This window comes from Gopherus flavomarginatus, chromosome 3 (genome assembly GCF_025201925.1).
Source record: "Gopherus flavomarginatus isolate rGopFla2 chromosome 3, rGopFla2.mat.asm, whole genome shotgun sequence".
In the NCBI taxonomy this organism is placed as follows: Eukaryota; Metazoa; Chordata; order Testudines; family Testudinidae; genus Gopherus; species Gopherus flavomarginatus.
The window spans coordinates 261748534-261773008 of record NC_066619.1 but is presented as its reverse complement, the minus strand read 5'-3'; the positions used below and the strand labels follow the sequence as shown (position 1 = coordinate 261773008).

Sequence of the window (24475 nt, the reverse complement as noted above, 5' to 3'; positions counted from 1 at the left end):
TAAAGTATTTTTTCAGGTAAGCTCAGATATATTTTCCTATTCTTTTTCTAAAGGTCCACAGATCCGTTATCATGGAATTTTCAAAGCAGTGTGCTCATAGGGTGGGAGGTAAATATCATCTTCATCTTCCCCTAGTACTAAGCCATAGAAAAGACTTCTCCCAAAATAAAGAAAAAGGCATTGGCTAAGACTAGATAACCAAAATGCAGAATTTGATGAACACATGGCTGACTGGCAGATTTCAATACAGGAGACATGACTGTCTGACATGAGGTTGACAGGGCTTTGATAATTCCCAGAAAGAGAAATATTTCTTGAATTTACTTAGGGAATGAATGTTATGATAGTTGTGAGAATCACCTTCCTGAATTAAAAATACAATACTAGTTCTTGACAGAGAGAGAAAACTCCCAACTTCAAATAAAAAACCCTTATCTGACTAGAGATGGTAACATCGGCAGGCCTATTCTAAAAGATCTGTGGTATAACGAAGCCTCCTGTAGGGCTTCAATCTGAGTAGTGCTGGCAAGGAGCAAAATGAGATTTCAAGATTATGCTCTATAATCTTGCAGGGTTGGAATACAGTGGGTGCCATAAGGAAGCATTTAGTGCTGGGATTGGTATGATCTTTTTCTTGAAAATGCTGAGAACATTATACTACAGAAAGCTGATCTTTTTACTTGGATGTTTATACACACAAAATAAAGCCCTGCTGGGGGAATTCAAGGCTATGTTTCACTGGTTTAACACAATAGTTAAAACCATGGATGTTACACCAGCCAGCAGAATAAGTTCTATTTGTTGTCTTCTATTTTGGTATCCATAAACCCAATATCACTTCATCCAAGCATTCACTATAAACCCGTCTAGTTTCGAATGGCAGGATTGGTCTTGCAACAGCAGACTTCTGTGAGACCGTCAAATATCTAATGTGAGGCAGCCTGAGAGCCATAGCCTTGCTAGACAAAGTCATAAACTGTATCCATGCCCAGCTCTCTCATTCCTATCTTTTTGTACTGTCCTGAGAAGCAGTGAAAGTGGTGGGAAGTCATTCACCACCTCATCTCCCTGATCCAGATGCAGAGAGGGGTAAGCAGGGCACTTTATTTACTATATCCAGACGCAAAGAGGTCCATTACCAGCTCTACAATTAACTTACAATGAATGAGATGTTTCCAGGTGCAGGAGCCACTCTGCTAATCCATCTTTTGCAATGCAAGTCTGTGTGTTCATCTCCCTTTTGACAGTCAGCACACAGAGCTAGGAAATTCGGATCCAGCCAATGCAGGAAAATTCTCTTTGGCATAAGACATGTTGACTGTAGTGACCAGAACAAATCTGTTATACGGTGAAGGAGCAGTGCTCTGAGACCTCAGTGAATCATTGTGTTTCAGAGGGTGGATGCTGTGCTGTCTCTTTCCAGTATCCATTCCCGAACTGAATCAGAAAGATCGTTAACCACCACCAACAACAAAAAATCTGCATTCACTAGCTGTGGGAGCACAGCTATACATCTGAAGCTAAATCTCCCAACAGCTGAGACAAGATACTATGCGGAGGGGATACCTGGAATTACTGGACAGGTAGCATATGAGCTCTTGATCACTAAAGCATGCCTGCATAAGAACTGAATTTCTGTTTCTGTGGCACCACTTGTTTTCCTTTATGAACATCTCCACCTTCTGCTAACATTCTTCCGAGATGAGACCTTGGTACCCGACAATATTCATCCTCAGCCTGGGTCCATCATAGACTTCCCTGGTACCATGTGCCTGTCCTGAAACCAAGAAACTCCAGGGACGTTATCACTGTGTGCTTGCTTCTGAACCCGAATCAGAAAAGTTGTCCAAGAAGAGAAGTGAATTTCCTTTTCCCCTTAAAGCCAACATTATTGCTATCATGATCCTGGAGAGATACCCTGGGAGAACATTTAAGATCAAATGATACTGATTGAGACTGGGTAAGAAAAAACCTGTCTCCCCTCTGAAAAACAATTATCGAAGGATGGTAAAATGGGAATGTTTTGAAGACAACGCTCCATCAGGAAAAATGGTAACTCACCATCTCGTAACTGTTGTTATTTGAGATGCACTGCTCATATCCATTCCAGTTAGGTGTGTGTGCGTGCGTCACGTGCAGTTGTCGGAAAGCTTTCCCCTAGCGGCACCCATCGGGTCGGCTGTAAGAGCCCCATGGAGTGGCACATCTATGGCACTCAATATATGACCCTGCCAATCCAGGGTCTACTAAGTTCCTCCTTGCCAGCTACTCCGACAGGTGGGAAAGCAGGTGGGTCTGGAATGGATCTGAGCAACACATCTCGAAGAACAGTGATGAGTAGCTGAGTAATCGTTTTTTCTTCTTCAAGTGCTTGCTCACGTCAATTCCAGTTAGGTGACTTCCAAGCGCTACCTCGGAGCTGTGGTTGGAGTTATAGAGCATCAGACTGGAGCACTGCTCTACCGAAGGCTGCATCATCTCTAACATGCTTGGTTATAGCATAGTGAGTGGCAAATGTGTGCACCAAGGACCATGTTGCCGTCCTGCAGATTTCTTGAATTGGCATCTGAACCAGGAACGCTGCCAATAAGGCCTGCACCCTCATGGAATGGGTCATGAGAGCTGGGGCTGGAACATTAGCTAATTTGTAGCAGGTGCAGATGCAGGACATAAGCGACAATGAGATCCTCTGCGACAAGACCGGGAGACCTTTCATACGGTCTGCTACTGCCATGAATAGTTGGTTCGACTTCCGGGTCAGGTCCGAGCTGCACCCTGTCCTCAACAGAGGGGAGAGGAACGGGTGCCACCCTACTTATGTAAAACATTGCCGTTGTGTTGTCCGTCATGACTCCCACACATTGACCACTTAAGCAGGCCTGGAAGCTCTGGCATGCTAGTCAAACGGCTCAACTCATTGATACTGATGTGGAGTGAGAGCTTGTCTTGTGTCTGAAGGTTCCCCAGGTGTGCAACCCACCACAGTGCTGATGCATCTGTTATCAGGGACAGGGAGGGCTGAGGTCTATGGAAGGGGACTCCCTTGCACACGTCTTGGTTGAGCCACCAGTCCAGAGACTGGAGAACGTGACCTGGAAGAGTGACCAGAGTCCAGACTGTCACGTCCCAGGCGGTACGCTGACGTAAGCCAAATCTTGAGAGGTCTGCGACACATTCTGGCATGCTGTGTACCAAGTATGTACAAGATGCAATTTGACCGAGTAGACTCAGGGAAGCTCTTGCTGTGGAGGTAGGGTACTGTCTGAGTAGAATCCCTTGCCCCTTAGCTGCCGAGGAATCTCCTCCGCTGCCCCTGCAGCAAGGAGCATTTGCACCTCCTGGATAAGGAGTTACTCATGAGAAGGGTCCCGGAAGAGGGATGGGGAAGGGGGTAGAAGCAGAACTGGAGAGAATAACCCATTTGTACCATGCAAAGAACCCAGTAGTCCAATGTTATTTAGGACCAAGCACGGTAGAAGTGGGATAGACAGTTCAGAAAACAGGGTTGAGGATGTGGTCCACAGTCTGGCACGCTATCCCTGGGCGTACCTTCAAAAGGCCTGCTTGGAGCCCGAACAGCTACATGCCTGGCCCTGAATAGATGAGGGCTGGGATGGCTTCTGCCTGCCATTCCTACCACACCTCCTAGAAAAGTCCCATCTAGGATGCAGTTGGTAGGGACATTGAGAGGTCTGTGGTTTAAAATGTTTCTGCTGAGTAGCGAGGCTGTGCACACCAAGTGACTTCAGCATAGCCTTCAAGTCTTTCAGGCTATGCAGCCTAGAGTCAGTTAGCTCTGCAAATAATCCTGCCCTATCAAAGGCCAGGTCCTGGAGGGGTTGCTGAACCTCAGGTGGCAGACCTGAGGCCTGCAGCCATGAGCTTCTCCTCATGGCCAAGCCAGAGGACAAGGTGCACGCTGCTGAATTCACAGCCTCCAGTGAGGCCTGTAAAGAGGTCCGTGCCACTGCCCTGCCCTCCTCAACAATGGCCCCAAACTCTTCCCTGGACAACAGTTCCCTAAATTTAATTTCAACATGAAGTTCCAGGAATTGAAGATGCATCTGCTCAGGATTGCCTGCTGATTAGCAATCTTGAGCTGTAAGCCCCCCATGGAATAGACCTTCTTGCCAAAAGGTTGAGTCTTTTAGAGTTCTTGGACTTTGAAGTGGGTCCTTGTTGCCCCTGCCTCTCACGTTCATTCACTGCCGACACTACCAAGGAGCAGGGCTATGAGTCGGTGTAGAGGGGACGAAGTATCTCTTTTCTACACGTGGAGGGTCTTGATAAGTGGCAGGTCCACTCTGGATAGACCTTCCAGGGCCAGCATGTCCACCATCAGGTCCTCTTGTTCTGCCACCTCCTCAGCCTGTAGACCCATGTTGCATGCCACTCTGCACAGAAGGTCTTGGTGGGCGTGACTCTAATGGCAGCGGCCCTGAAGTTGAAGTCCCTGCCACAGCCTTTTCCAGAGAGGACGATGAGAAGGTAAGCAGAGGAACAGAGTGATCTTGGATTTTCTGGTCCATTGGAACTTCCTGCCCAGCCTCCTGTTCGAGGTCGATTATCCCTGGATCCACTGAAGGAGCAGGGCCAGCTCTAGGAAAGGCACTGAGGCTGCAGTACTCTCAGCACCCCTGGGGGCAGGCTGGCTGGCCGACCAGGAGACCTTGGACAAGGTACCCAGGGCCTCATGATATACCCAAGGGGTCCAAAAGGGGCACTGTGCCAGCCTCTGCCATTGCACCAGCTATGGCATTGTGCCCACATCGGGACATCTATGTGCCAACCTGTGCCGGTTCCAGCACGAGAATCTGAACCCTGCCTCTGAGTCCGAAGATGAGGACCAGGATCTAGATGGCCATGACGGTGCTGAGCGAAGCTGGGCGGGTGATTGGTGCCACAAGGATGGGGAGCAGTGCTGGGATCCAGGGCGGCACCGTGACGACGACTGGTGCCGAGACCTTGAATGGTGCCATGATGTCCGGCGCCGAGAACGGTACCTCCACCAAGTCAGGGATCAGTGCCAGGACGGTGAGCAGTGCTGCAAGTCAGAGTGTCATTGTGAGATGGATCGGTGACAGGACTCAGAGCAGTGCTTCCCTGTCAGTACCGGCAAACAGTGTCTTGGAGATGCAACATTGCTGGCTTGCCCTGTGACTGTATCCCCTTCAGTGGTGCCGGAGGCTTGTTGGAGAGGGCCAGGGACCCTACTGGTGTCATGGCAATGAGGTCCCTGGTGGCCTCAAAGGTGTGTGGGGTGCATGGTAGCCCTACCTCTTCCATCATATGGCTTGGGGAGACCAACGGCACCAGACTCAATGGTCCCGTTTGCGGAGCCAAAGTCAACAGTGCCCACTCCAAATCTCTGTGCCAGGTGCTCCCCAAAGGAGTGGGTCTCCAAGGCGCAAAAACCGCTACTACCCTGCTTGCAAAGCCGCTCCTGTGGTGCCAGGGATGGGACCGGGTCTTGTCGTACCAAGGTAGATTGAACTTGGTGCCAGATCTTGCCGTGCTGAGGTGGACTGCAGTCAGAGTCACCTCCATAAGAAGCTGCTTTAAACAGAAGTCCCACTCTTTTTGTGTTCTAGGGCGAAACCCTTTACAAATCCTGCACCTATTGTCTTGGTGCGCCTCCCCCAAGACACGTTAGGCTGTTAGGATATAGTTATTTAAGACTGTCTGTAAAGGCCTATACTTGAACTTAGGTGTATTTTTATCACTTAGCTAGTTATAGAGTTATAAAACAAAGAATCAAAATCACAGTCCGCCTGTTTCTGGGCCTTCTCTCACTGTGACAGTCTGAGGCCTGGTTCTTAGGCTAAGGCCTTTGGCTAAGCAGCAGAGGCAGCCATAAGCTGGGAAGCAAACGGTCACATCCTCACCTTCCAAACTAGTCACGTTGAAAGAAGGTGGTATTGGGCTGTTAGAAATACAATCCCATCCTGATAATGCCTACCACCACCAGATAAAGATGGTTAAAAGAAAACTTAGTTTGATGGCATCCTGTCTGGCAAGAAATCACTTCTCAATAGTTGTGGTTGAGAAACCCTAATTTCTGTATGTTTTATCTTTATGGCCCCCACTTTCTATTGTTAATTTGTCCGGTTCTCTAATTGTTTCTGTCTGCTGTATAATTAATTTTGCTAGGTGTGTTAATTAGGGTAGAGGGATATAATTGGTTAGAGAATTATGTTACAATATGTTAGTACTGGTTAGATTGGTTATGGTACAGCTAAGAATATTACTATATAAATTAGGGGCACAGGAAGTAAATTGGGATTCAAATTTACAGGAAGTAAATTGGGATTCAAAAATAAGGACAAGGGAACTTGGATTTAAGCTTGCTGAAAGTTCACCCCAATTAACATTGAATTGTTTGCGCCTTTGGACTTCAGGTATTGTTGCTCTCTGTTCACCCTCCCAGGGAAGTGGGAGGGTGAAGGTATAAGCCCTCTAACATAGACAAGCAGTATGGGCTCTCTCTCCCCGAATAAAAACCTGGTTGCAAGGGGGGGGGGAGGGGGAGAACAGAGGTGGTGAAGGAGAAGCATCTCTCCCCACCTCAGCAGCTCTGGGGCTGCAGGATAGGTGCCCCTTCTCCGACCCCAACAGGTACAGGCTGGGTTCGAGCAGGGGGAGGGCCACCCTGGCCGCACCTGGGGCTGGGCCAGGCCACCCCGGTCAGTTCGGGCTGCAGCAGAGTTGGGGCCAGCGGAGGGCTGCCCTAGCATGTCTAGGCTGCCCTGGCCACAGCATGTCTGGGCAGCCCCAGCAGGTTCACTTACACTGGCCTCTCAGAGCCATGGTTGCTTATCTGCACCTAAAAGGGACAAATGTTTTTCCCCTTTCCTAAGCTCTGCTCCAAATATTTTAGTACGTTTTTAATTTGCATAGAGTTTTTTGCAGTGTTTTGTTAACAAAATTCTATTGTGCTGAAAATAATTCACCTTTATTAGCTCCCAACATATGCTGCAGAATGCCTATGTGTACTGAAAGCACCCACTTGTTCTAAAAGTTTGACAACTCATAGGATGAGTGACAAAGTGTAATAATCATCAATGTAGTAACATCACAAAATTAAAAAGGTGCATTGAGAGGGTTTTATTCATAGATCTACACCAAGCACCACACAATACCTAACAGGTCCCAAAACAATTTAACCAGGTAGAGCACAATAAACCAAAATACATCACTGTAAAGCCTGCTTGAGCTGTACAGCTCTGCGTTAAGCTCTTCTAATAGCCCTTCTAACAGCCCTTGTATCTGACTGTTCAAATTCAGCAGACAGCCACTCCCACCTCCATCCCAGCAGCAACGTTCCCCCTCTGCTTCACAGATATAATGCAGGACACAGCAGGTAGTTATAACCATTGCAATGACTGTGAGATCCAATCTTGTGAGTAAACAACACCAGCATCTATTCAATCTACCAAAGCACATTCAATTGTCTTTCTGTACTTGCTGAGCAGGTAGTTGAAACTGTCCCTGCTGCTCCCCCAAGATCACTATTGGCATTTCAACATCACCACTGGTAATCTGGCAGTCAGGAAACAAAGTTCCTGCTTGTAACTTTTTGAACAGATCTGTGTTCTTAAAGATGCAAGTGCATCTTCCCTAACCAGGCAACACTGATGTTGGTGAAGCATCCATGTGATCCATCTACACTCGCATAACCATAGAAAAGTGGCCCTTTCTGTTGATGTACTCTATGACAAGGTGGTCTGGTGCCAAAATATGGATATGAGTGCCATCTCTTGCTACACTGCAGTTTGGGAATCCCACTGCTGCAAATGCATCCACTATATCCTGCACCTTGCAGAAGTCATACTCCTGGGTAGCTGGAGATAATTAATGGCCCAATACTTGCATGACAGCAGCCCCCACAGTGGATTTTCCAATTCCAAAATTATTTCCTACTGACCAATGTTGCAAGTTTCCACAGTGCAATCGCCATTTACTTCTCCACTGTCAGTGCAGGTCTCATTCTGTGGGCTGGGGCAAACTCCGCACCCAGATCCAGGAATGTGGGCCTGTATAACCAGAAGTTCTGCAGTCACTATCTGCCATCCCAATCCTGCATTATGATGCAATCCCTGCAGTCAGTGCTCGTTTACTGGGTCCAGAAGTGGCGTTTCACAATCTGCCGCTGCTCCATGAATGCCACCAACCACCTTGAACTGGTTCTTGCTTTGTCCCACAGCCATCTATCCTCCATTAAATTGTCATGTTCCCTGCTGATTCTGTTTCCTCTTCAGCTCTGCGAGTGCATCCTGTACTTGCAATGCTGCTAACAGTGGAGAGCTGTGCAGGCTCAATGCTTCTGTCAAAGATAGTGGACAACGAGGAGGGCTGCATGGGTTCGTGGCATTTTTTAAAAAGTGCAAAAGTTATGGGATACAGACGACACTATGGGATGGAGAAAGTTGCATGTTGGGAAACTATTCCCAGTTACCCCGAGAAACCTATTTCTGCCCCACCGTGCACTGCCAAAACTTCCCAAAAGACCATGCGCTGGATAGTGGCAAGTTGCACACTGGGATATCTACCCATGGCGCCCGGCACTGTGCATCAATACAATCACTCCTGGTGAGTACACAGAGCACTGACGAAAGGAGCCAAGTATACACACGCAAAAGCAATATACTAACTACAGCAGCTTTATGTCAACCTAACTTGCACTGGAAAATGTTTGTAGTGGAGACATGGCCTAAAATGAATGACATCCCTCAACATGAGGGACAGTTATGAGATACAATATGTTAATACAATATTGTCACAATGCAACATTTTAAACAATTAGAATATTGGTCAAAAATCAAGTCAATTACCAGTAGGTCATATTCACAGAGGGCACTTTAAAGGCTTTCAGAGTTAAAATACTTGAAAAGTAAAATAAGCTTTGAAGCCCTACCTGTTCTCATGTAGTTTCTAATCTTTAAGTGCACCAGGCTGAGCCATGAAAACAATCACTCTGCTAGCAGACATTACTTCTATGATTACATGTCTTCTTTTCTCTGAGGACATTTACATGAGATTGCCATCTCCTCAGCATCTCTTTTCAAACTGGTAATTATACTTCTTACTAGTTTTTTGGACAAGAAATTCAAAGTGTGTTCACAACAGCTATGTTACTGCTTTCCTCATCTTAGTAGTATTGACTTCTCTGACAGAAAACTAGTTGCATGGCACTTATGTCCTCTCACACATTTTGACTGTATCACCAGCAATTATAGTGAAATATTCAGATGAACATGGAGAACTGGAGGCATCAATGTTTGTCTTACAAGTAAACATTTTATCACATGTACACACACAAGATTTTTTTGAACTTTACATCACCCATCCACATTCTCACATGCACTCACTAAGAGATGCTATAAACTGTTTGGTCTTCTATTGTTAAAAATATTTAATACAGAAGATGTCCGGTCTCTACCAACCCTGATGAAGGGGTAGCCTTTTGAAACATTTCCATTTCCTTGACTTGTGGATGTACTCTCTCTCTCTCTCTATACACACACACACACACACACACACACGGTTCTGGGACTTCCCTTTCTGTTACAGATGAATATTTAAATGTTAAACTTAACAGAAAAAAATACATAAAATCTGATTTTCTACTAACAATTAGGAAACTAATCAGCAAGCATAATACATCCATTTTAGCAATTTATTATTATAAAATAAGAAAATATAGAATTGGCAAACATAAATAAAAACAAAATAAATGGATCCATCTCTTGTTTCAATTACACCCTCCACTCTCAGAGACAGAACCACTAAGCAATTTCCTTTCTTGTTCATGAAAATGACATGAGAGATCAGGGACACCGTTCCCCACTGGACAAAAAAAAACACAGCCATGAATGCTCTTTGAGCTATTAGAGCAGGCTAGTCCATTCCCCAGTGCTGGTGTATATCCTTCACTACAAAGTAAAACTTAAGATTTTTTTTAAAAGTGTCATTATGCAAGTCTACTGCTACATAGGCAGTGCAGAGACTTCAGAACTCTCTGGGGCCTGGGCAAGAACCCTGGCAAGAACAGCTGAGGCTTGTAGATAAAATAACATGTCACACCGTATATACTATAGAAGGCTTAAACAGACGACTAATTCTGTACCCAGATTTCATACATCATACAGGGACATAAAGAGCTCTCACAGAAACCTAAGGCAACTAATTAAACAATTGAACTCAAGTAGCCACTTATTAAAAGGCTAACTAAACACCTTAAGTTAATATAGCCAGTTCTGAAGAGCATTAATAAACAATCCAAACTTACTTCATCAGAAGCAGAGCGAAGACACTGGACAGCTGCCTGTTTTTTCATTTCCTCTAGTGTTAGATCAGAACACTTTTTCTTACTCTTTCCCCATTTCTTGTAAGCTCCTTTTTCCCAGCCCAGGAAGATGTCATTCTCCTAAAATAAGTTAAAGGAAAAAGGATCAAAATTAACTGAAAGAAGATTTCATTAAACACTTATATGATCCTCTCAACACCCACGTGAAACGAGTAGACAGCTATCATTTCAGATCTGAGAAAACAGAGGTATAGAGAAGTTTGTTTCCCAATACCTCGCTTAGTCCACTAGACCAGGGGTCGGCAACCTTTCAGAAGTGGTGTGCCGAGTCTTCATTTATTCACTATAATTTAAGGTTTGGCACACCAGCAATACATTTTAAAGTTTTTAGAAAGTCTCTTTCTATAAGTCTATAATATATAACTAAACTACTGTTGTATGTAAAGTAAATAAGGTTTTTAAATGTTTAAGAAGCTTCATTTAAAATTAGATTAAAATGCACATCCCCCCAGACTGGTGGCCAGAACCTGGGCAATGTGAGTGTCACTGAAAATAAGCCACAGATTGCCTACCTCTGCACTAGACCATGCTGCTTCTTGAGACTCAGGATATACCTACACTGCAATCTCAATGGTGACTGCAGCACAGGTAGAGATACCTTTGCTAACTTTACCAGCACTAGCATGGCTAAAAATAGCAGACCAGGTTTCACCATGGGCTAGGAATGCAAGAAAGTACTCTCAATCCTCGGCCCTTGTACAGTCTACACTACCACATCTACACTACAGCTATTTTTAGCTCTATTAGCACAGGTATGTCTACCCTTGCAGCCATCACACTTTGGATTGCAGTGCAGACATACTCTTAGTTGCATGAAATTGACTGTGATACCTCACTGAAAAATATCTTCCCCTACAATACTTTAAAGGGAAATTTACAAAATTTCAAATAAGCTTTCAGCACCCATTTGCTGTGAAGCTGTTCCATTAACTGTTAAAGCAATGAGAATAAACATCTGGAACTGACAACATCAGATAAGTTGGGGACGATAAGGGGGCAAAAACAGTGCTGATGTACAATATTATAGCCTACATTTTAAAATGCTTTCTTTCCTTAACATTAATTTGTGTCTTTTTTTAATTCTCAGCTATTTACACTTCATGAAACAGATTCTTAGAATGATCTTTAATAGCCTATGTCAACTCATTTTTGTGTTTACTCCAGGTTACATTTCACTACTTATAGTTAAGGATACGTTTTAGTCAACAGGTATTTTTAGTAAAAGTCACAGACAGGTCACCGGCACTAAACAAAAATTCACGGACCGTGACCTGTCCATGACTGTCCTGGCCAATGGGAGCTGCGGGGGCAGTTGCCTGCAGGCAGAGGCAGCGCACAGAGCTGACTGGTCATGCCTCCATCTAGCAGCTGAGTGAGGGGGATGTCGCCACTTCTGGGGAGCCCCCCAGAGCCCGCCTCACCCCGCTTCGTGCCCCAGTCGCCTCCCATACCCAAACTCTGCTGCTCCTGGGTAGGGAATGCGGGGGCCCGAGACTGCCCCAGCGGCAGCTCATGGACCAGGTGCAGGAGTTGCCTAAGCTGCCCTGAGCCAGGCGCACCGGCTGCTGCAGAAGTCACAGAGCACACAGAAAGTCATGGAATCTGTGACTTCTGTAACCTCCATGACAAACTCGCAGCCTTATAGTTCTGTCCCTGTTTAACACATGCTACTAAGTAAATATTTTCTTTTATCACTTAAACACTAAGGAAAAAACTTAATACTTTTGCTACAGACTAACTTCATTTTCCAGTGTCTCACAACTTCACATTTGACTGTGACAATCAGGGTCCAGACACTTCTAAGGGAGAACAGGGGGTCTGTGAATCCCAAAGAATAAGCAACTGACTCAACTGGTTGCATGTAATGTCACTGTGTACAAAAATGCGTCAAGTAAGGTCTTTTATGAAAGCTTGTAACGTTCTGAAATCGATGACCATTAGCAGATCTGTATACAGGTTATGGTCATGAATATATCTAAAGAATGTGTGTGTGTAGTTGCATCACCAGAGAGAGAAATTGCAACCACGATGCAACTACAGCATCACCTCACAACATGCGTAATGTAGCTATCAGGCAGCAAGACGCCCCTCCGGCGGGGGCAAAGGCAGGGGAGGAGAGCAACAAGCATGTGGACAAGGGGAATCCAGTGGATATAGTTTACTTAGATTTTCAGAAAGCCTTTGACAAGGTCCCTCACCAAAGGCTCTTAAGCAACCTAAGATGTCATGAGATAAGAGGGAAGGTCCTCTCATGGATTGGTAACTGGTTAAAAGATAGGAAACAAAGGGTAGGAATAAATGGTCTGTTTTCAGAATGGAGGGAGCTAAACAGTGGTGTCCCCCAGGGGTCTGTACTGGGACCAGCCCTATTCAACATATTCATAAATGATCTGGAAAAAGGGGTAAACAAAATCTGCAGATGATACAAAACTACTCAAGATAATTAAGTCCCAGACAGATTGCTAAGAGCTACAAAAGGATCTCTCAAAACTAGGTGACTGGGCAATAAAATGGCAGAAGAAATTCCATGTTGATAAATGCAAAGTAATGCACACTGGAACACACAATCCCAGCTATACATATAAAATGGTCGGGTCTAAATTAACTGCAACCAGTCAAGAAAGAGATTTTGGAATCATTGTGGATAGCTCTCTGAAAACAACCATTCAATGTGCAGTGGTAGTCAAAAAAATGAACAGAATGTTTGGAATCATTAAGAAAGGGACAGATAAGACAGAAAATATCACATTGTCTCTATATAAATCCATGGTCCACCCACATCTTGAACACTGTGTGCAGATATGGTCGCCCCATCTCAAAAAAGACATGCTTCTACCCCAATATAACACGAATTCGGATATAACACGGTAAAGCAGCTCTCCAGGAGGGCAGGGCTGCACGCTCTGGCGGATCAAAGGAAGTTCGATATAACATGGTTTCACTTATAACGCGGTAAGATTTTTTGGCTCCTGAGGACAGCATATCATCAGGTAGAAGTGTATATTGGAACTGGAAAAGGTTCAGGAAAGGACAACAAAGATGATTAGGGGTATGGAACGGCTGCCATATGAGGAGAGATAATAAGACTGGGACTTTCCAGTTTGAAAAAAAGACAACTAAGGGGGGATATGATAGAGGTCTATGAAATCATGACTGCTGTGGAGAAAGTAAATAAACAAGTGTCACACAAGAACTAGGGGTCAAATGAAATTAATAGGCAGCAGGTTTAAAACAAACAAAAGGAAGTATTTTTTCACATAATGCACAGTCAATCTGTGGAACTCTTTGCCAGAGGATCTTGTGAAGGCCAAGACTATAACAGAGTTCAAAAAATAACTAGATAAGTTCATGGAAGATAATTCCATCCTGGCTAATTGCCAGAGGATGGATCACTTGATGATTACCCATTCTGTTCATTCCCTCTGGGGCACCTGGCATTGGCCACTGTCAGAAGATAGGATACTGAGCTAGATGGACCTTCGGTCTGACCCAGTATGGCCATTCTTATGTTCTTATGATTCCTAAGCCAATACTTTATAGGAAACCAACTTCAAATACCCATCCACTGTTCAGCCAGGAAGAGAACAGTGGTCCATTCAAGTTAATGGGAAAACACTGAAACAACTTGAAAACGTAAAGAAAATCATAGTCTTGGAAAACTAAGAAAGAAGGGAATTCTTCCCACCCTGAATAACTGAGTCACAAAGACAAGAAAAAAGACATTTTAAAAACAGGCTTAGGTATGGGTTTTTAATCCAAAAACTAAGGGCCAACATCTAAGCAGGGTATAGTCTGTGAAACAGCGGATCCGCTATAGGACAGAGGGGCCATTGGGAAACTGTGCAGAGGCAATTTGTAACTTGTATTAGAAAAAGGAATTTAAGTAACGTACAAGTGTAAAGCCCAAGTCTTCATGTTTATTTTCTGTGTAACTTGTATGTGTCTGCTTTTCCTTACTATTTCATTTTTGAATCTACACTTTTTCTATTAAGATGTTTTTTACTTTTATCCCAAACAGGTCTCTGTTGTGCAAACTGTGAGGAGTGTATCCCAAAAATGAACTGATAATGGAGAGGGAAGGGCTTTTTCACATCTTCAGGGGTAATGAGCCTGCCAGGAGAATTAGGCTGGTGGAAGCTAGGGTGAGATCTTAATGGTCTTAAGCTTGCTACTGGTATTAGGGTCTGAGCCATAGCAGCATAATAAGACACTCAGGGTACGGCTACACTTGAAACTTCAAAGCGCTGCCGCGGCAGCACTTTGAAGTGCAAGTGTGGTCGCAGTGCCAGTGCTGGGAGAGAGCTCTCCCAGCACTGCATGTACTCCACATCCTGATGGGGTTTAGCTTGCAGCGCTGAGGCACTGTTTACACTGGCACTTTACAGCGCTGCAACTTTCTCGCTCAGGGCTGTGAAAAAAACAACTCCCTGAGCACTGCAAGATACAGCACTGTAAAGCGCCAGTGTAACCAAGGCCGCAGGGTTACAAGGCAGGCGCTGACAGAACCCTTAATGGTCTGGGTGAGCCCCAAATGTCAAAACGGACGGACAGTCTATTTTACTGAATGAAAAGTCACTCCACCCTTACTCAAATCTGCTGTTTGCTCAAATATAATCACTTCCATTAAAAAGTAAATACTGTTACAAAAATGTTAAAGTTGAACACTCAAAAGTCAAGAAATGTCAAAAATAAGGTTTCATGGGGACCCTTAATCTACCCTCTTGTACAGCAATGTGGTCTAACCACCTCATCACACAGTATTTATCAAATATAATATATATTCCCAATCTGTGATAATTACATCAGTAACTTAAATTAAAATTAATTATACAAATGTTAATTGTCTCAAAAACAAAAAACGGAAAATTCAGAATTATGGTTAAACTTAAAAGAAAACTAAACATGTTGAGGTATAGAAATTCAGTTATGTCCCACAAACAACCTTAACTCTGCCCTGTAGTGACAGCATAAAGCAATCAGGACGATGAAAGTTTCTGATTAAATTCAAATAATTTCTGAAGATAGATTTTTTCATCCCCATCTCCATGGAGAAAATTTTCTTGTTTTTCTTGAATTAAAAATGTCATGCACGAATCCTCTATATTCCCCTGAATGCATGCACACACCCCAGATGCCCCATCCCTCTTCCACTCATTACATTCTTCAACATGGATGAGTACTCACACAATTTCCCTCCTTCCCTGTTGGGCAGATCAAGAGCAATTAATATTTTTGACAAAAACATTTAGGATTAATGGTCATTTTTTTCTGTTATTTTTAATAACAAAGATTTTCTTTCTGCAAAGGCTGGCACACATTTTCCTCAGAGAACCCCAAAGAACTGGTGGCTTTCAGAATGCCTACCACTTTCCATTCCTCTTAATAGAACAGAGGCTAGGGATTGCCCTCACACTAGAAGCCTTTTTTCAAATTGCCACCCTCTCCCATATTTCCAAACTGGAATGAAGACAACCAGCTCTCAGGGAAGATAATTGTCTCCTACGGTGTCAGGAGGCAGAGAGAAATGAAGGTGAAGGCAGTAGCCATCTTTGGAAAGGGCAGTTTATGGTCTCAGTTCTTTCTACTAAGAACAAAAGGAAATGACTCCCTTTTTGACAGACGGACTTTTTTGAGAGTTTCTCAAAAGGAGAACCCTATTCATCTGTCTCTGCTGAAGCAGAGACTTTTGGTTCTAAAGAACAACAGGGAAAAGTTACCAATAATTCCTATAAAAAAACCACAACTTTTTTTTAATGTATGCACATTTCAGTAAGTATTAACTATATGAGAATTCTGAACAGTCTGAGTTATTCCATTATTAAAATCATTAACAGAAAAAATACATTTTAGGTGACTGAAAAGTTTCTGAGAGCCCATTTTTAACTAATTTAACTAACAAAACATTTATTAAAGTAACTTGTAAATTCTTAGAATATTCATGTTATACTCAATAAGTACTGAAATTTTGGAAAGAATATGTTAATTTTTATACATGGTAAAGAAGCTGAATTCCTACTTTAAGTACAAGACTCAGCTCAGTCTTAAATATGGAGCAGCAATTGGTACCTCCCTACTATCAACAAATTGTTTCTGTAACCTGGGGTACTCAAATAGAAACTTGTAACAAAAACAAAAACAAAAACCAGCAACTTCATTCTATATAGCCTATGCATTCCTGCAAATTTTCATTATTACTCCATGTTATACTTAATTTATAAAGTATTGTGCAAGAATAATTAGTGGCATATTTGTTATGTGTGCTTTTCATCTCTAGCACACGCAGCACTAAAATAAATACTGTTTACCTAAGGTTGTAGAAAAAAATCATTCTATTTACAAGATAGACTATAGTCTTTCATTACATCGTAAATACTAATCCATAGGCACAAGAGTGCAGAGTGAAGAGTGTTCGACCTTAACTTTTGTCACTTTCTGATTTTTGAACACAATGATTTTTTTATGGAAATTCCTACTTTTTGAAAGAACAAGTAACTCCCTAACATGGAAATCTTTTGCCAGACAATACCTTTCCACCTTATCAGAGACAATAACTTTTGTGGAACTGCAGATTTATACTGCTCTATCCTCAGTCACCGTACCTCTTGCTCAAACACAGGCATTGTCTCTATCCCAGTACTCTAGACAAGATGCAAAGTGTGTTACTGAAACTCTATCCCCATCACATATTTTCAATGAAATCAAGCTTCCCAATGCTTCATCTGGGAATTTTAATGCACTCAGCACAGAGTTTTCAGTATTGAAAACACACACAATCTCAATTTCTCAATGCATAACTAAGTTTGCCACCTCATAAGGCAGACACTTCACAAAACTTTAAGACGTGTACATACAAAATGCACTACATATTCAAAAAGTAAACTTTTGAAAGGCTTAATACTCTCAAATCAAAATGTACATTTACCAGACCTGAAGAAGAGCTCTGTTGAGCTCAAAAGCTTGTCTGTTTCACCAACGGACGTTGGTCCAATCAAAGATATTACCTCACCCACAAGAACACTCAGGCAACACTTGGCAGGGAAACTGTCTTTCCACACAAAGCCATTTTGGACACCAGACATTTTTTAAAAATAATGTATAAGATATTTTTAAATAATGAAGAAAAATACTTTCTATCCCTCTTCAATTTTTTTTTGCAAACACACTGGAACCATTTTGAATGAATTAAAAAAAAAAGAAGATGACGACACCCCTTGGGGTGCCAGGCACTTCATCTAATATAAAATATACAGCTCAGAATGGGATACACGCCTCTAGAAAATCCTCTCTGCCCTCCAAGTCTTTTAAGTAGATTAAAATGGAGTACTGATCAGTGAGATGTTAGTATAGGAATAGCACCAGGATGGATTGATTTAAATCACTCTGATTTAAATCATGATTAAATTCATTTATTTTAATTTATTTTATTTATTTTTTTGCATTTGAAGTTCTTTTCCTAAAGAAAGTTTGATTCCAATTGCACAGTATAATTTGCCATTTCTTCTGTTTTGCTACCCAAAAGGATATATTATGTCTGTACATACTCATTTAAGCAATTACATACCTTACTATACATTTATTTAGCGTCTTTTTTTTTTTTTTTTTCAGAAAATGGTGAATGATGCATTTCTTGTCTACTAAATGATCATCAATTTTTTTGCTCATGATTTATGTAAAGCTGCATTTGGATAGAAACTGGAATTAAAATGCACAAAATTAGCATTTTAAAATTGTTTTTTATTAAATAAAACTACTTTAAATGTGCTGGATATATAAAATTGTTTATCAAAATATAAAAATAATTTATTCAACAACTGAAGTTTTTACTGTAGTCAGTAAATTGAACTGATTGTTCCTGGTCATCAATGTTCTTCAAAATTTTAGAACTAGAAGATACTAACTTCACACATAGTTCTTATTCAGACTGGAAGAGGAAAAACAAGCTTTCCTGCTTTTTTTTAAAAGTTCCAATCACTTTCTTAACTTTGCATAAACTAGTGTTGAACTGAATTACTGGAATAAATGGAAATTGAGAAAATATTCTCTCTGCACCTGCAGAAGAGGCTGCTGCAGTCAAAAGCTGGTTCCAAATGCTTAGCCAGTGACTTCCACCAGTTGACTGAACTGACTTTAAAACTTTAGCAGTAAACATGTACTGCCCGGACATTAATTTATTAAAATAATTTAATTTAAATACAGTAAATTTAGGCCTTAACCTAGGTGATTATAATCTAAATTTTTTTTTAAATCCATTTTTATCCAGCCTGAATAGTACTCATGGATCAGTGACTAAAAGATAGGGAACAAAATGCAGAAATAAGTAGACAGTTTTCACAATGGACAAAGGTAAACATAGCAGGGTCCTGCAGAGATCTGGACTGGAATTAATACTGTTCGATATATTAATATATGATCAGAAAAAAAGGGTAAACAATGAGGTGGCAAAGTTTGCAGACAATACTGAATTATTCAAGATAGTTAAATGAAAAGCTGACTGCAAAGGGATCTCACTCAACTGGATGATTGAGCAACAAAATTTCAGATGAAATTCAATGCTGATAAATGCAAAATAATGCACATTGGAAAACATAATCCAACTATACATATAAAATGATGAGGTCTAAATTAGCTGTTATCACTCAAGGAAAAGATCTTGAAGTCGTTGTGGATAGTTCTCTGAAAACATCTGCTCAATGTGCAGCAGCAGTCAAAAAAAAATCTAAACGGAATATTAGGAACATGAGAAAAGGGATACAAAATAAAACATAAAATATCATGCCACTACATAAATCCATGATACACCCACACCTTGAATACTGCATACATTTCAGGTTGCCCTATTTCAAAAAAGATATACTGGAATTGGAAAAGATACAGTGAAGGGTAACAAAAATGATCAGGGGTACGGAACAGCTTCCATACATAGAGGAATTAAAAAGACTGGGACTGTTCATCTTAGAAAAGAAAATGCCTAAGGAGGGATCTGACAGAGGGCTATAAAATCATGAATGGTGTGGAGAAAGCAAACAAGGAAGTGCTATTTATTCATTCAATAACACAAGAACCGGGGGTCACACAATGAAATTAATGGACAGTTGGTTTAAAACAACCAAAAAGTACTACTTCTCACAAACACACAGTCAACCTGTAGAACTCATGGCCAGGAGATGATGTGTGGGCCAAAAGCATAACGGGGTTTGAAAAGGGATTAGTTAAGTTCATGAAGGATAGGTCCACCAATGACTATTAACCAAGACTGTCAAAGATACAACTCCATACTTTGGGTCCCTTAACCTCTGACTGCTAGAAGCTGAGACTGGATGACTCAATAAATTGCCCTGTTTGGTTCCTTCCCTCACAAGCAGATGGCACTGGCTACTGTCAGGACACAGGAAACTGGACTGATGAACCATTTATCTGACCCAGTATGGTCACTCTCATGTTCACTAACCAGTGGGTTAGTGGCTATTCTTAACTGATCAAGAAAGCACAAAGCAATGTTTATTCTTCTGTTGTCTCTCTATGGCCAAGTCTCTCTCCTGCTCACTATCACTCTGGGACAGCAACACTGCCTCCCACTGCTGTCTTAGCATGCACTTGCATTCCACTCTGCTCTTAGCTGCCCTCCCTGATTTGGTCCTCAGTAAGTATACCAGGAGACTACTTTTTCTCTAGTTTTTAAAACTAAGTATTCATAACAACATGACTCATTTATACCGAGCTGAAGAAATAGCACTTCATAGTAACAGTTACTTTGAAATCAGAGCTTATATAACTTTGCACTTTCACAGTACCATTCATTAGACGATCTCAGAGCACTTTACAAAGACACGTATTAGTCCCATTTTACAGATCGACGAGGGGAAAAAACCCACAGAAATACAGCAGTGATAAAGTCCAAATTTTCAATGCCAGCCTCAATTTTTTGGGTACCCAGTTTTATAAACTTAACCTTCAATTTTCAAGAGGTGCCATACATCCAAGACTGAAGCCAATGGGAGCTGTAGCAGTCAGCACCTCTGAAAATCAGGACTTGTGTATCTGAATTAGGCAGCCCAATTCCCACTTTCTAGTGTCACATTTTAACTACCAGAAACTTCCTAGTAACTGGACAACTTTACAGTGGGAAATTTAGCTTTGCATAAAATGTGGAATGTGCCAAGTTTTGTGGAAGGTACAAAAGCAAGGTCTTTAAAAAGGGACAACTTAGTGTTACCATAGCCAGTATTTGTTATCTTATCATTCATATACTTTATCACTCTTAACAGGTCTACCTAAGCCTTATAATTATTTATGTTCCAGCAATTCCGATGCTTTGGAGTACTTAAAAAAATGCAATCCTCAATAAACCAACATACAGATGTAGTGTTAAACCCCTTCCAATCCATATAAATAAAAGTTTCTAATTAATGGGTGTGACAGTTTTGTAAGTTGCAAGACTCTGCCAAATCAAAAGGTACAAGAGTAGCAAAACCTTCCAGAAGCAGTTAATGATTTGCTGGAGCAAGAGACAAAAAAAACTAGTCTGGCATTAGTTAATGAAGAGGGGAGAAGGAGGGAGGGAAGATGAGTCAGCAGCTACAGATATCCATTTTGAGGAACAGAGCAGAAATTGGCATCTTGTGTTGGGCCTATGTAAAGGAATGAGTTTATATTTGTTTGTTCTGAAGTTCTTTGTCTATATGGTTCATACAAACATTTTGAATTATGTAGATTATAGTTACATCTCAGGTATCTGGAAGCTACACAAATCACAATGACTCTGTTCTCACTGACTTGCAGCAGAATTCCGGCAAGGTATTATAAATCCATAATTCACACTATTTATCCAGTGAAACAAAAATTCCACTTGTCTTGATCTTTCCAAAATGAAGTTATATGACTAGTAAAAGTAACGAAGTGTTAAGAAAACTAATACTGAGAGAGTAAATCGACTTTCCTGCTAAATAAAGGCAGAAATTTTACAGAACTGTTGGGTGAATAGTCATTTACTCATGTATAACAAACAGGTTGGATTCTGCCTCCACAGAAGAACCCAAAAGGACAGAACCAGACTTAACAGCTTGATAAACATATTAACGTAATGGAGAAACTACATCAATGTAGTGCTATGGTTGAGAATTTAAATAAAATAAATAAATATGTAAAAAGGAAATTCAGAGCAACAGATCCCATGGAAACCACAACTCACCCCCTCTGCATATAAATACAGATAAAGATTGTACTAATTAGTTATCTCATTGTCCATACATATTGAACTATCAAAGGATGTTCACAGATAGTGAATTCTACAGGACAAGATGATCTTAGTCAATATTGCTATTAGAGTTACTAATGAAACTTCAAAAAGGTGGTGTTCTTTTAGGATGACATTTCTCGGCCCAAAAGGAAACATTTATTATCTTCAAAGAAACAGAGTCACAGGCAACATCTGGAAGGATTCGCACTCTGAGCCTCATGCCTCCAGTACAAGTAACTTGGAGAACTCCCATGGTTTTGGATTCTTGGCCCACTAAAACACCTGTAGGCAGCTCAAATGCACTGCTCCAGCTGAGCATGCTCCAGCCACAAGCAACTCAGGGTCAATTCCTATCAAGAGCAATAAGCAATCATACCCATTACCTCTTAAATGCACAAAACATATGCACATTTTTCCCTTAGATTCTAGCTTAGGAATGCATACAGAAGAGATTGCCCAGATGGCAAACCAAGAACATATCAAAACTCCTATACAAAAAAAGCCCCAGACATTTATGACACACACAGATAGTCCTATAAGTAATTTTTCCTCTTCTAGAAAGGGGCAATGGGGTATCACCACATGGAAGTATAAGTCCTGTAAGGCAAGGGCAGCATACCAATCTCCAGGGAAGGGATAACAGAAGTGAGGGTGACCATCCTGAACTTGATTTTTTTGATGAAATAGTTCTGCTTTCATGGATCTAGAATGGATCAGACACCACAAGATTTCTTTAGGATCAGAAAGTACCAGGAATAAAAGCCTTTTCCTGTTTTGGTGAGGAAAAGACGGTTACTCACCTTTGTAACTGTTGTTCCTCGAGATGTGTTGCTCATATCCATTCCAGTTAGGTGTGCGCGCCGCGCGTGCACGCTTGTCAGAAGATTTTTACCCTAGCAACTCCGGTGGGTCAGCAGGGTCGCCCTCTGGCGTGGCACCACTATGGCGCTGAATATATACCCCTGCTGACCCAACCGCTCCTCAGTTCCTTCTTGCCGGCTGAGGGAAGGAGTGTGGGTTTGGAATGGATATGAGCAACACATCTCGAAGAACAACAGTTACAAAGGTGAGTAACGGTCTTTTCTTCTTCGAGTGATTGTTCATATCCATTCCAGTTAGGTGATTCCCAAGCCTTACCTAGGTGGTGGGGTTGGAGTGAGATGTTGCAGAATGTAAGAATGCGGAGCCGAAGTCTGCGTCATCTCTTGACTGCTGACCCAGGGCATAGTGGGAGGCGAAGGTATGGACCAAGGACCAGGTAGCTGCACGACAAATCTCATTAATGGGTACATGAGCGAGGAAAGCAGCCATTGAGGCCTGAGCCCTGGTAGAGTGCGCAGTGATGTGGCCCGATGGAACCTGAGCCAAGTCGTAACAGGTGCGGATGCACGACGTCACCCAGGAGGAAATCCTCTGCGAGGAAACTGGTAGGCCCTTGATACGCTCGGCCACCGCAACAAAGAGTTGGGGGGTCCTGCGGAATGGTTTTGTTCGCTCAATATAAAAAGCGAGGCGTCTACGGACGTCTAGGGAGTGCAGCAGCTGCTCCCTGCGAGATGAATGTGGCTTTGGGAAGAAGACAGGTAGGAAGATCTCCTGGTTAACGTGGAAGGCTGATACCACCTTGGGGAGGAAGGCCGGATGTGGTCACAACTGTACCTTGTCCCTGTGGAATACAGTATATGGGGGGTCCACCGTGAGGGCCCGAAGCTCGGAGACTCGCCTCGCTGAAGTGATGGCGACCAGGAAAGCGGTTTTCCATGACAGGTAGAGAAGGGAGCAAGTTGCTAACGACTCGAATGGGGCGGACATGAGTCTGGTAAGAACCAGGTTAAGGTCCCATGTTGGGGCAGGGCGGCGTACCTGGGGGTAGAGGCGCTCTAGGCTCTTAAGGAATCTAGACACCATCAGGTGTGAGAAGACCGAGCGGCCATGTTCCCCTGGGTGGAAGGTAGAGATGACTGCCAAATGGACCCTCAAAGATGATACCGCTAGGCCCTGTTGTTTGAGAGACCACAGGTAATCCAAGATGGTGCGGATGGAAATGTCGGTGGGAAGGAAGCTCCACTCCCCGCACCAGCAGGTGAAATGCTTCCACATGGCCAAATATGTCGCTCTAGTAGAAGGCTTCCGGCTACCACGGAGCACCTGTCGCACTGGGGCGGCACAACGCAGCTCAGCCTGGGTCAGCCACTCAGGAGGTGGAGGGACTGAAGGTCCGGGTGACGCAGTTTGCCTTGGTCCTGAGTGATCAGGTCCAGGGGAAGAGGCAGGGGGACCAGTTCGACTGTGGACAGGTCTAGTAACATGGTGTACCAGTGTTGCCGAGGCCAAGCTGGAGCTATCATGATGAAGCGGGCTTTGTCCCTGCGTACTTTCAGCAGGACCCTGTGGACAAGCGGAAAGCAGGTGTGTCGTCCACGGTATAAGGAAGGCGTCCGCCACTGAACCCGGTGAGAGACCTTGAAACGAGCAGAACATTTGGCATTTCCTGTTCCCACGTGATGCAAAGAGGTCTATCTGGGGAAACCTCCACCTCCGGAAGAGCGAAAGGGCAATGTCCGGGCGAAGTGACCATACGTGGGAAAGGAAGGATCTGCTGAGGCGATCCGCCAGCGTGTTCCGAACTCCTGGGAGAAAGGAGGCGATGAGGTGTATAGAGTGGGCTATGCAAAAGTCCCACAGTCGTAAGGCCTCTAGACACAGGGGTGAGGATCTCGCGCAGCCCTGCTTGTTTATATAGTGCATGGCCGTTGTGTTGTCGGTGAATACTGACACACAGCGGCCCTGTAGGTGCTGCTGGAACGTCTGGAAAGCAAGGCGGACCGCTCTCAGCTCCCGGACGTTGATATGGAGGCTCAGCTCTTGAGGTG

General features: G+C 42.9%; 1 protein-coding gene across 2 annotated transcripts in view; it reads right to left on the bottom strand.

Annotated features, from left to right (window-relative positions):
* The window catches only part of KIAA0232 (KIAA0232 ortholog), a 120000-nt gene that overhangs the window by 49915 nt on the left and 45610 nt on the right, over positions 1 to 24475 (bottom strand). For both annotated transcript variants that reach the window (XM_050947348.1, XM_050947349.1), the window contains exon 3: positions 10289 to 10426. In XM_050947348.1, the coding sequence (XP_050803305.1) occupies positions 10289 to 10426 (138 nt within the window). The remainder of the gene's footprint in view (positions 1 to 10288; positions 10427 to 24475) is intronic.